At 40.4% G+C, this 12,727-nt stretch overlaps 1 protein-coding gene across 1 annotated transcript; it reads right to left on the minus strand.

Annotated features, from left to right (window-relative positions):
- Nucleotides 1–1,979: 1,979 nt before the first annotated feature.
- Nucleotides 1,980–11,430, minus strand: LOC139719631 (tubulin alpha-1 chain-like). Its single transcript, XM_071631036.1, has 4 exons — nucleotides 11,242–11,430; nucleotides 4,836–5,058; nucleotides 4,036–4,184; nucleotides 1,980–3,527 (listed from the first exon to the last, which is right to left on the minus strand). The coding sequence occupies exons 1-4, from the start codon at nucleotides 11,242–11,244 to the stop codon at nucleotides 2,547–2,549; spliced, it is 1,356 nt and encodes a 451-aa protein (XP_071487137.1). The 5' UTR covers nucleotides 11,245–11,430; the 3' UTR covers nucleotides 1,980–2,546.
- Nucleotides 11,431–12,727: the final 1,297 nt, after the last annotated feature.

The raw sequence follows: 12,727 nt of genomic DNA on the forward strand, positions 1-12,727 counted from the left end.
CCGAGTGGTTTGCTGCTGTCAGTATATAGTCAAAGGGGGCGCTCTTGGGAATGGGGATCCCACCTCGCATGAGTAATGCATCAACCACGTTCAGTAACACTGCGACCAGTCAGACCTGATTCAACTCGAAGGTATTGCTGAGCGCGGCATGTTTCTCTTCCATCTCCCTGATCTCACCAACACAAATGAGATCAGAGGACAGGCATCTCTAGCCTAACAAACAGGGATAGCTCTTATAACTGAATGGAATTAGTCTGAGATGACCAGCCGGTGTTGACGACCCACCATTGCCGTAACCAGCCGTGGCGATGTCGTTAATCGGTCGTGCGCTCGTCGACAAACCTATAATGATTCATAATTAATGCGTCATCACCTGAGCTGGTAGATGATAGTCGGGGTCAGTACTCTGAGAGCAGCAGCTGATCTCACTTACAACCCTCCCTTACATTTGTCAGTCGTTTGTAGATTACAGAGGTGGCTGGTATGCATTATTTTACTTCCAAATGCTTGTTTAGGGTAGGGTGTCTGCCAAGAAATTTTGCACTAAAATATAATTTGACACTTAACCTTGGCCAGCTAGACGAGGTAATATGACGCTCTAGAAAAGACCAACCTTTTCAAATTGCAGTTCATCGAATTGTAACCCCTCCCCACGTTATTTTGCTTTGCTACGGGTGTAAACAAATATTTATCATCAATCTGCTACGTATTTGAATGCCTCATATCATCTGATAATCATCGTAGATATTCAGTCCCTTCTATGCAAAACCACGGAGGTATTAGGCACGCCCTTGGTAAAACATAATCTACCAGGGAGGTGCCTCCCTGAATTTACCCAGCCCCCGTCCGTTTTCAACGGCTTACAGGCATGAGACACCCCAGTACTCTGCCATACTCCTTGTCTTCACATTGAGCACAGAAAAACAGTAAGTTCTAATTTGTCTCTCACTTCGCGGCTCCTTTCTTACTTTCGTTCTCATTTCACTTTCTTTTTCTGTCTCTCTTCCCGTATTCTCTCTCTTTCTTTCTTTTTCTCTCTTTGGAAATGACGTCATGCACTATTCAATTAATACATTTTATATGCATTTATATTTTTTCTTCTCTTGCTTCTTTCTTATATCTCTATTTCAATTGTAGTCTTATATATATATATATCTATATATATATATATATATATATATGCGTATGTGTGTATCTCTATCTGTCTATCTATCCATTTATCTATGTCTATCTATCCATCTATCTATCTATCTATCTACTATCTATCTATCTATCTATCTATCTATCTATCTATCTATCTATCTATTTATCTATCTATCTATCTATTTATCAATCTATCTTTCTATCTACCTACCTATCTATCTATCTATCTATCTATCTATCCATCTCTATTATGCAATATATATTTACCTCTCAATATAACTTGGAACATGCATTACAAATTTGCATATTGCCAAGCTGTAGGCCCTACATATTTATCAGCATTTATCTGTGATTCATGATAATGATAATAATCCTAATTTTGGAATCTAAGTCTGTATCGCTTGAGAAACTTAGTAGATTGAAGATGTTACTAAGCCTTATATATATATATATATATATATATATATATATATATATATATATATATATATATATATATATATGTATATATGTATATATATATAAACAAGAGACCCATAGTATCCAATTCTTTATTATGTTATATATATGATATATATACAAAATTATATATACACATATGCCTAATAATTATGCATACATGCATTCATACATGCACAATTATGAGTATATCATATGTACTTATATATACGCGTAAATATGTAGATATATGTTTATGAGTGTGAAGTTTTTTTTTGTGTGTGTGTGTGTTTGTGTCTGTGTCTGCGTACGTCAGTACGTTAATACTGTATGCGTCATTAAAGTAATGTTTTCTCATTATTTTCAAGGATCAGCGAAGGTAAATCACACGGCACCAGTGTCTTTCACAATATTTTATTGACTTTTGCCCATAACAGGACATCACGAAACATACGTAGAGTCAACACTTGCACAATATTTCAACATAATACAAATCATAATAATTGCATGGTCACCGTGTTTACACGGAATAATCATCATTACGTTATTGCATAATTTTCAAAATGCGATCTTACGGAACGTAGAGGGAGTCCTCACAAACTGAGCGGGAAGTCGTAGCAGACTGCGCCAAATGTGGGACCTCTAGGTTACTCGTAGAAAGACATTGGCAAGAATTACATAGCATTTCTTCTTCTTTCTTTTTTTGTTTCTTCATGATCTACTGAACACTTAAGAACATCTAAAAACGTGAAAACAAACAAACAAATAACCAATTAGATGATCTGAAAACGACTGAGGAGGCACAAACAAACATGCATATGTGACGAAGAATGATGTAATGACTTTGGTGCAGTATGGTTAATTAATTCAGTGCAGGTGGTGGTTTCAAACGTGCAGCGTTGTTTGTTCAACGAATGGTGCAGGAAGACTTCGTGCGTTCCCCCGGGGAGATTGTCACGCTTGGTCTAATAGTCCGTGTCATCGTCTTCCTCTCCGCCATCCATGGAGTCGATTCCAACCTCCTCGTAGTCCTTCTCGAGGGCAGCCAGATCTTCCCTGGCCTCGGCAAACTCTCCCTCCTCCATACCCTCACCCACGTACCAGTGGACGAAGGCACGCTTGGCGTACATCAGATCGAACTTGTGGTTGAGGCGAGCCCAAGCCTCGGCGATGGCCGTGGTGTTGCTCAGCATGCACACGGCACGCTGGACCTTGGCCAGATCGCCGTCGGGTACGACGGTTGGTGGCTGGTAGTTGATGCCGACCTTGAAACCAGTTGGGCACCAGTCGACGAACTGAATGGTGCGCTTGGTCTTGATGGTAGCGATGGCGGCGTTGACATCCTTGGGGACGACGTCACCACGGTACAGGAGACAGCAGGCCATGTACTTGCCGTGACGAGGATCGCACTTCACCATCTGGTTGTTTGGTTCGAAGCATGCAGTGGTGATTTCCTGTACGCTTAGCTGCTCGTGGTAGGCCTTCTCGGCGGAGATGACGGGCGAGTAGGTGACTAACGGAAAGTGGATACGTGGGTAGGGCACCAAGTTGGTCTGGAACTCCGTCAGGTCGACGTTCAGGGCACCATCGAATCTCAGAGAGGCGGTGATGGAGGACACAATCTGGCCGATGAGACGGTTCAGATTGGTGTAGCTGGGGCGCTCGATGTCGAGGTTGCGACGGCAGATGTCGTAGATGGCCTCGTTGTCGACCATGAAGGCACAGTCTGAGTGCTCAAGAGTTGTGTGAGTAGTCAGGATGGAGTTGTATGGCTCGACAACAGCTGTGGAGACCTGAGGGGCAGGGTAGATGGCGAACTCGAGCTTGGACTTTTTGCCGAAGTCGACAGAGAGACGCTCCATGAGGAGAGCGTTTAGCCCTGACCCGGTTCCGCCTCCAAAGCTGTGGAAGATGAGGAATCCCTGAAGACCGCTGCAGGCATCAGCCTGGGGAGCAGAAGCAAGTCAAATAACATGTCATTGCACTGCTACGGCTTACATACTCGGTAACCAATAACTTTTGTTCATCAATTTGAGCAATATTGAGCACTATTCTTCCATATATATCTGATCATTTCCCGTCATCTATAATGCTTCGGAAAATGCGGCTGTTCATCAGACCCGTTAGCAAAGTTCTTATGACTCATGGACAGCTAAGGTAACATTAAAGTTGACAATAACTTAACACTCAGAGGAAGGAGACATGATACACAATGCGAAAAACAGTAACAGGCTAGCATATTGACCAACTAAGAAGCAAGCGTATACAAAGCAAAAACCCGGTCATATAGAATTTCTGGAAATTCCGGAAATCGAAATCATACTGCAGGTAAAGATGTTGGAATTATAGAGCTTGAAGGCATGGAGGAGGACGAGGAGAGGAGGAGGAGGAGGAGGAGGAGGAGGAGGAGGAGGAGGAGGAAGAGATTAAGAAGAAAGTCGTGTATCAACTCACCAGTCTCCTGATTCTGTCCATGACGGTGTCGATGTGCTCACGTCCCACGGTGTAGTGACCACGGGCGTAGTTGTTGGCGGCATCCTCCTTGCCAGTGATCAGCTGCTCAGGGTGAAATAGTTGGCGGTAGGTTCCGGTACGGACCTCATCTAATCACGTAATTCAACCATGCGAGAAAGAGAGAGTGCATCCATTTAATATCATACCATTCCGATACATTATGGTACATCAATTCCGTTTATCCTGATCACAGGGAACATAGATCGTATGGACATAATCAATGAACCTCTTATTTGAAAAAAACAAAAACAACCCACCAAAACATAGCTAGTTACATAAGAAATAAAGGGCACCAGCAAAAAGGTTTAACCTTCGTATGCATTTAACTCATTGGGATGTATTGATCTTTCTACCAAATTTGACAGCCTCATATCTTTATAAATGAATACTATCTTTTTATGCCTTGACAGCAACATACTTTTTAAAAATGAGGACATCAAAAGATTAAAACCAACAACAATAAGCCTACAAAAATGACCTCAGCTACTACAGTAAGCCATGAATCTAATGTAATGACAGTAAAATACATTTAGAAAGTAGATGTATATGTCCCTAACTTACAATGTACCAGCGTCCTGTTATGCCGTTCTTCTATTCGATTACCATAACTAGCAATTTGACTAGAAATATTCCTAAAGTTCCAGAGTTGTGTATAACCACTTGTCCATTTATATGCGGTTTTTTTAAATGAGTGTGTGTGTGTGTGTGTGTGTGTGTGTGTGCTTTTCCATACGACTCACCGACGACGGAGGGTTCGAGGTCGACGAATACGGCGCGGGGCACGTGCTTGCCCGAGCCGGTCTCGCTGAAGAAGGTGTTGAAGGCGTCGTTCTCGGCGCCCGGCGTGGAGTCACTCGGCATCATGCCATCGGGCTGGATGCCGTGCTCGAGGCAGTACAGCTCCCAGCACGAGTTGCCCATCTGGACACCGGCTTGGCCCACGTGGATGGAGATGCATTCGCGCTGTCATGGTAACAAAGGATGAAAAGGAGGATATTAATCGGATGGCGGACAGTGAGTCTCGTAACATTTAAAGAAAAAGCAAACTCAACGTTCGACTCAGAACTGTTTACTCTGATATGTAGCATTATTATCCTTTTGACTTAGAGAGAGGCGCAAGTTCTTCATGCATTGTTAAGATTTGTTCAGTTCACTAGCAAACATTTTTACCTTCAATTTGACTAATTTTCTTCAACATCAAAAAGAAGAAAATGGTGACATGCTTTCTTCATCACATTCCAGGGGACCTTCAATATCTCCACGGGACTTGTCTTTAAAAGGCACATTCGAAATCCTTAAAGGACAAGTCCACCTTCATATACATGTGGATTGAGTGAATGCAGCAATATTAGTAGAACACATCAGTGAAAGTTTGGGGAAAATCGGACAATCCGTTCAAAAGTTATGAATTTTTAAAGTATCTGCGTAGTCACTGCTGGATGAGAAGACTACTATAGTGTATGATGTCATATGCGTACAACCATATAAAGAAAATAAAAAGAGAATTTCACAAAACTTTACTTTTTGAATTAAGTGCACATTTCTAAGACTTGTTACTGACATATGTTAAGGGTAATATTATTCCCCCTGCCTTCTGAAAGAGAAAAGTCAAGTGTTCTTTTGTTATGCGAGAAAAGTGAGAATATGTTGAATTTTCTTTGTTCTTTCTTTATACCGTTGTACTCATGTGACATCACAAGCTATAGTAGTCTTCTCATCCAGCCTTGAGTGAGCAGAAACTTTAAAAATTCATAACTTTTGAACGGATTGTCCGATTTTCCTCAAACTCTCACTGATGTGCTCTACTAATATTACTGCATTCACTCAACCCATATGTCTATGAAGGTAATCTTGTCCTTTAATGGGTGCTCATAAAAACAAAATATTGTCTACATTCGAGCAAATGGGACAATGTATAGAGAGATAAATAAAACCCCAACCATCCTGTGTGCAATGGAGTTATGAAATCACTGAGGTGAACTAGACAGCATTCTGGAGTAGGAGGAAACCCGTGGCATCCGGTCACGACCAACCAACCCATGTTACCCTTCGAGAGAGGGCGCACTTGAAATTCTGACTGAAGGCAATCATTGACGTCATTGTCATTAAATTTTACACGTTGACAAAGATGGGAATACAGGCTTTGTGATGTTTAAACTTTGGTTATTTCCTTGATAGTCTCGGGCATGTACATCCTGATGCAAATCGCCAAACCACAATCATGATTTTGCTCTGGCTATGCAATGTTGAACAGCGCAAAAACATTTTCTTTTCTTTCTTTTTTTTTCGAGCGGTGAGCGCGGGGGGGGGGGGGGGGGTTGGCATTATCCCCACTCATAATCACGCCAAGTCCTCTCATCGTCTATAGCTGAAACTTGTCAGAGATAAAGTCGTGTACTGTTACAAGTGCAAAAGTCGAAACTTTAAATTTATCAGCATTATTTGAAGGAAGGGAGCATGTGAGAGACGAGTGGATTCATTAAAGCGTACTTTGTCGATTTATGGTAAAAGCAACGCGTTCTCATTATTGGACCGAAAAGTCTGTCAAATGATGGCGCTATTTCAAATTGCTTGGGTGGCTACAGCGACTGGAGACCTCCTATAATAAAATCCAAGTCTTAGTCACATAAGATGAAAAGACAGACAATCAAAACGATGCAAAAAAGTTCGCACGAACTTTCGGCAAAGTTTTCAGAACGGACACCAAGACACACACAATGTGAAAAGACGCACACACGATAAGATAAAACGAACGCGCGCACTAATATAATAAATATGCACAGTTGTACCTTATCGCTATACTGAGTATACAAACAGCAGTGCAAATGGATGAACACACATCAAATACATGAAATTGATAGGCAGGCGACATAGATGCAGAATACTCATTGCTACATCACTCCCAGCATCACGTTATGATTTAATGTGAAACCGAAACGCATTTCATAAGAGTTTTGTTAGCGTGTAAACTGATGCTCGCGAGCTCTTTACCTGCGGGGTTTGCTGAGTGTAGAGTTTCGTTATCTTCTCCATGATGATGAAACACACTAGAAAAAAAAAATGTTTCCTCCAAAGTACTATCAAATATCAACGCCCTCTCGACGTTTTGGCAAAGTAGAACTGTGTATCCTTACGAAGTAATTCGATGGCAAATTTTGCGTAAAAACGGCATAATCCGGGCACGGGTAGAATATAATAATCCGTCGCACAAACGTTCGATGTATTCGTGCAACGCGAAAATTTGTCAGGACAGCAAGCGGAGGATAATCTAGCGGGTGTTCATGGCAGATGTTGTGTAGGGCGCAACTGTCTAGGCAAGGGGCATGAATAAGAACTTGCTTTCTTTTTAAATTGGGTGCATTGAATCACTTCCTCCACACACAGTGGGACGGGGCCAGACGGGATTTGCCTAATTACGGAGAGTTGGATATCTATCCGAACTTTGTGACAGGTCCCCTTTTCTCTGTCGCCTACCACATGCCATATGGCTTTGCTGTGGTACACATCCAACCTATTCGCCCCGTAACATAACGAGCAAAAATAAGGACAGTTGCTAGAGTTCAGTCCAAATGTTGCAGCTTCAGGGTTACCGATTAGTATTCTTTATGATACTTGACAGATTACAAACAATTTGTTTTCCTTAAATTTGGTTTGAGTATCTTGGCGTTTGATCGGTGAATGTTGAATAGTACGGTAGTGAGTGAGAGTGTGTAGTGCGGTTTAGCGTACCGGACTTCTGAGTGTTGATAACTTCGCAATTGAAGCTTCTTTTTTTTTTCCTGTTCCACAGATAGATTCCACAACATATCAGACTTTGATATCTATGTAAGTCTACGATGTAGCATAGCTTTTTGAAAGACGTATGGCGAAGAGTAATGGCTCGCCGTTTATTGATACATTCGACAAACTTCATCTAGTCAAGATAGTATCTTTTCATGACATAGTTCTTCATGTTTTCATTCATTTTCTAGTAATAATGAATTATATCATACAACTCTTTGAAACATTATGTAACATCAACAGGATGATTATGTTAAAGGTCCTGATTACCTTTCGGAACAGTGATTTAAAAAAATGTTCCAGATATCACATTTGATGCATATATGTAGGTCTGTTAATTGTATCACAAAACATCCTACCATAATATAACATTTTTGCAGTAAGGCCTAAAATACAAGGGGATATCAGTATTTTTCTCATTAAACCATAACTGAAGTAGGTGACCTCTTGCGATGATTTTACTGCATACAGTCAGGCGTGTGCTTGTCATGTTTTAACCCTCTCTGTGCAACGAACTTTGAACAGTTTTTATAATGCTATGGGGTTTACTGTGAGAATTCAGTACTCATAGCACACAAGGGGTTATGGTTAAAGAGTCTTAACTTGAAGGATGTGAACCGCGGAGGAAGAAACATGCGTATTCAAAAGATACCTGGGAAGTATAAGTTTTTTTTTTTCCTTTTAGAAATATCAAACGCGTTTAAAAGACCGGGAAGCCACGTCGGATCTGATGAAGAAAAATAAAAATAAATCGCTGTTCTTGAACCACACCAGTCATTGTTCTGCTTTTATCATTATGTGGGTGTCTATCCCGGGTGTTTATGCAGTGTGTTTCATCTATTCAGTAGAATCAACTACCCTTTCCAGTGAAATTTTGCAATCAAAGTCTACTTCCTTTTCAAATTAATCATCTAGCCACCTGTGCGTCCTTTAATCCGCAAGCATATCCCCTAGTATCATTGTGTCCCGGCCCCCTAACTCTCGTGGCAATGACTTTATCATATCCTGCAGATTCAACTAGGATTTCCTGTTGACGGAACCTGCTCGATCGAACGCGAGGAGCAGCAGTTGCAGTAGTTGCAGGTCACGTGGTGTATCCCAGGGTACCTTGGGATTCGAAAAATGAGGCGGTTCCGGAAGGTCGGAAGGTCAGCGATGCTCGTCCTCTCCCATTCTTCGTGCGCGGGGAGACTCAGTTTAGGGAATGATTATTGTTTTCTGTGCGTGATTTCGAACTAACTTGCAAATGCGTTATCGATATCAGTGGTACGCCCAAATTGAGCCCCAGATAGAAATCATCTCACGCTATGAAAAAAAGAAAGAGGCGACAATTTTGCTAAATTCTTAATCAACAAAGGAATGATTAATGAGCCATTGTCATAAAAACACAATGGGAATTAATTCAAAATCATTGCTATCACAATCTGTGAATGAAAAAAAAAAGGTCAGTGTAGTGCTATTACAGCAATGCAGCTGTTCTCTGAACGAATTCAGTGGAATTTGTCACTGTTAGTATACAGTTCGTTATACAACAAGATTTGGACACATCGATGTAATTATTCGACGAGAAAAACAGGCCAAAGAGAGTTGATTGTTGCCATTATAAAAATCCATTTACAGACTTAGAATAGTAAGGCTTAATGAAAAATAACATTTTGTGTAGGTAATGTTATTTCGAGGACCACACTTACAAAACAAATATTCACGTCATTCTCATAAAGCTACAAAGCCTTTCTAGACTCATCTTTTCGTTTTATTGAGAATCACAGGACTTAACCCATAATTCCTTTCGAATAATGTCTGGCCTAAAAGTAAAATGAATCGACTTTTTGATCAGTAACAATTGCATGCACTCGTCACAATCCGAAAGCCATACGCAGGCACGCACTGATGTATTCAGATCATTTTTTTTTTAATTCTTTTTTTTTTCTTGTGGTGTCTCCTCAATCACAAAGTGTCCTTTTCCTTTTCTTTCTTTTCTACAAATTATGAAGATTCGGAAATTCACCACTCGATGATCATAATCATTTTATAAAGTGCAAAGCATAGGTCGGGTCTTTTATCACTTTTTTTTTCTTGCAATCCTTCCGCATTACTATGTCACATAAATTCGTCTTTATTACTCATTTTCTGAATGGATGGGGAGAGATGAAAAAGCCCCCCTTTCACCGTTTTTCCGCATTACCTGATTAGTCTTGTACTTAGATCGTGTGTCCCTTTTGCAATCCTGAAATATAGATTTCTTTAATAAGCTGGAATATTTTAGAGGTAAGTAATTTAGACCCTTCCTCAGAACTATTAAACTGGAAACTCTTTTATAATGGAAGGGGAAAATTGATTGTACTGTAGATTTTCCAAGAATTTGTTCAGACTCCGAAAAAAAAAAAAAAAAAACGTTATTCGTTTTTCCCGGTACAAAAGAGGAGTGTGTTCGTGAGTGACATGGAATTAATTTTCAATTTCTTTCTTTCTTTCTTTTTCAAACTATGAGGTGTATTACAGTAAGATTACATACTCGATGTTGGGAGGCATTATTCTTCAACCATTCAATTTTTCGTGACTTTTGCAAAGGGGATATGCGGCCTTTGAATTTAAAAGTTTTTTTATCTGGACTTTTCTTAGCTCCACGTTTTTTTTCTTTATTTATTTTTGTTTTTTACTGAATCGTTAATATTCCCGCATTATTTTGATACGCGGAAGTACATGCACAATTCATCTGAAAGACAACGTGAATATCCATTTACATTCACAACCACGCCCCCAACGTGAAAAGCTATGATCAGCAATAGATCAATGTCACACGTACAGAATGGAATATACTCAAATCTGTGTTCCATCCGGATTATAGCACAACAAAAGGTGTATAATGCACGATGTAAGAAAGAGAAATCTCTTGCAAAGAACCAGTATACATTTTGCGATGACCAACAGTTACTGGAAACACCACACCCGACAAACATTTTTCAATCGGAAGTTTTACCAAAGCCGTGTCTGTAGACTACCCGTGACCACGTTGCTCTATTTAAATAAAGATATTCTGGTGAATACCAAGAAATTACTTGATTGAAGACTCTCATATTCTTGGAAGCATGTTCTTTTCTCAGTGTTTGGATAAGATGGGTTCTTAACCATACCTTGCAGTAATGCATGGTCGAAATAATCATTGCAAAGATTGACATGATTATGCTTATATTTTGCTAAATCGACACCAGTTAGCAACGTCTACAAGGGCCCACTGCAAACACTGCCCTCCCCTCTCATTTAAATTCAGCCCTGGGTGCATTCTAATTGATTTTAACCAATTGATAATTGGTTGATTGATTGACAGTTTAAGTACTTCTACGCTTGGCGGTCTGACACACTTACCATGTTGACTGATTAGGATGATGTTACACCGACTGGAAAAAAGACAAGGAATTGCTCAGAGTGAGATGATGATCGTCTGGTCTGGTTAATTCTTCTGCTTCTCAGCGCCGAGTTCGATGCGCGGACCAAGAAGAGAGAAGGCCAAACGGGTAGGAAAGTTTCCGACCCGACCGATAAGTTTGGTGAAAGATAAGTGAAGCAAAATCGGTGGATCGCGTCGGTTTTATTGCAACTTCCGGGGTACAAGCAACGTGCGCAGCGCACTCGGCGTGCACGCTTGTATTGTCATATGATTTGGGGATGCGAGGAAGGAGCGCGTACGGCCTTTCGTGGTAAAGCTGGTAAGAAAGGAAAGTTGCGCCAACAGAACAAAAAACTGTATAATTGAGGTTTGTAATTCTAATGAGAACAACACAAACAACGAAGGAAACAGGAACGGCTGACACCATATAGCCGGAAATTTGATTGCAAACCGACCGACCACGTTGGCGGAAGTGACAGTAAGATTTAGGTGTAAAGCACGAGATTTTGCAAGACAGCAGGAAAGGAGTAGATAAATATACAGTTAAACATAAGAAGGGGATATATTACTTGCTTAAACATAAGGAAAGAAAGAAACCAACAAGGTTAACTGAATCATTAACCAGTAAATTATTTATTAGAAAAAGAGTGTGAGAGAAAGATATAAATGATGAAGAAAATGAGAAATGATAAGAGGGAGAGAAGGAGAGTGAGTAAGTGATAGAGAGAGAAGAGAGAGAGGGAGAGAGTTAGAGGAAATGGATTGGTTTAGCAGACAATCTGGTAGTGGCATAGCCATACCAGGAAGAGAGTCCCGTTCCTATGATAATTCATATCGCATCGCAGCTGTACCGTGTGCCAACGAGTCCGATACCCTCCCTTTCCCTTACTCAAGCTTTGCCGCCCTCTGTCGTCCATATGTTGTAAGTGCAGTCATACATCATCTTTGCCTAACTGTGATGTGCAAGCAAGTCTCGTGTTGTACATAGACAGTGATGGACATTACAAGTGGTGCCAATGCAGCTCAGAGAATGCAAGTATTCCATTGAACATTTCACACACTTGCATTGTGCATGGCTATGGTAAAATACAACGCTCTCACGTCGGTTCGAGTTAAGGCTTTGGAAAGTCATTATTTTGTATATCATATCTATCAATGGGTATCTGTGCTTGAGGAACCCACAAACAACTGAAATGAAATAGCTTGCAAGTACACAAAGAAACTCACAAAGAAACACACTGTCACTATCTGGAAGATGTACTTCAATTTTTGTCTTTGTTTTTAGACAACATACATTGTTTACTCTGTTGAGCTTCTTATTATAGTGCCGTCTTCTAAATGTCGTTTTTAGACAATGTACATTGTTTATTTGTTTTGCTCCTTATTAGTACCGCGGAGCTAAATATATCCATGTCAGTAGATTGGTTGTCTTTATGCAGTTAAACAACACAGAAGCAGATAATA

This window comes from Diadema antillarum, unplaced genomic scaffold (genome assembly GCF_040938485.1).
Source record: "Diadema antillarum isolate AM-2024a unplaced genomic scaffold, OU_Dant_1.0 scf00000112, whole genome shotgun sequence".
NCBI classification, from domain to species: Eukaryota; Metazoa; Echinodermata; class Echinoidea; order Diadematoida; family Diadematidae; genus Diadema; species Diadema antillarum.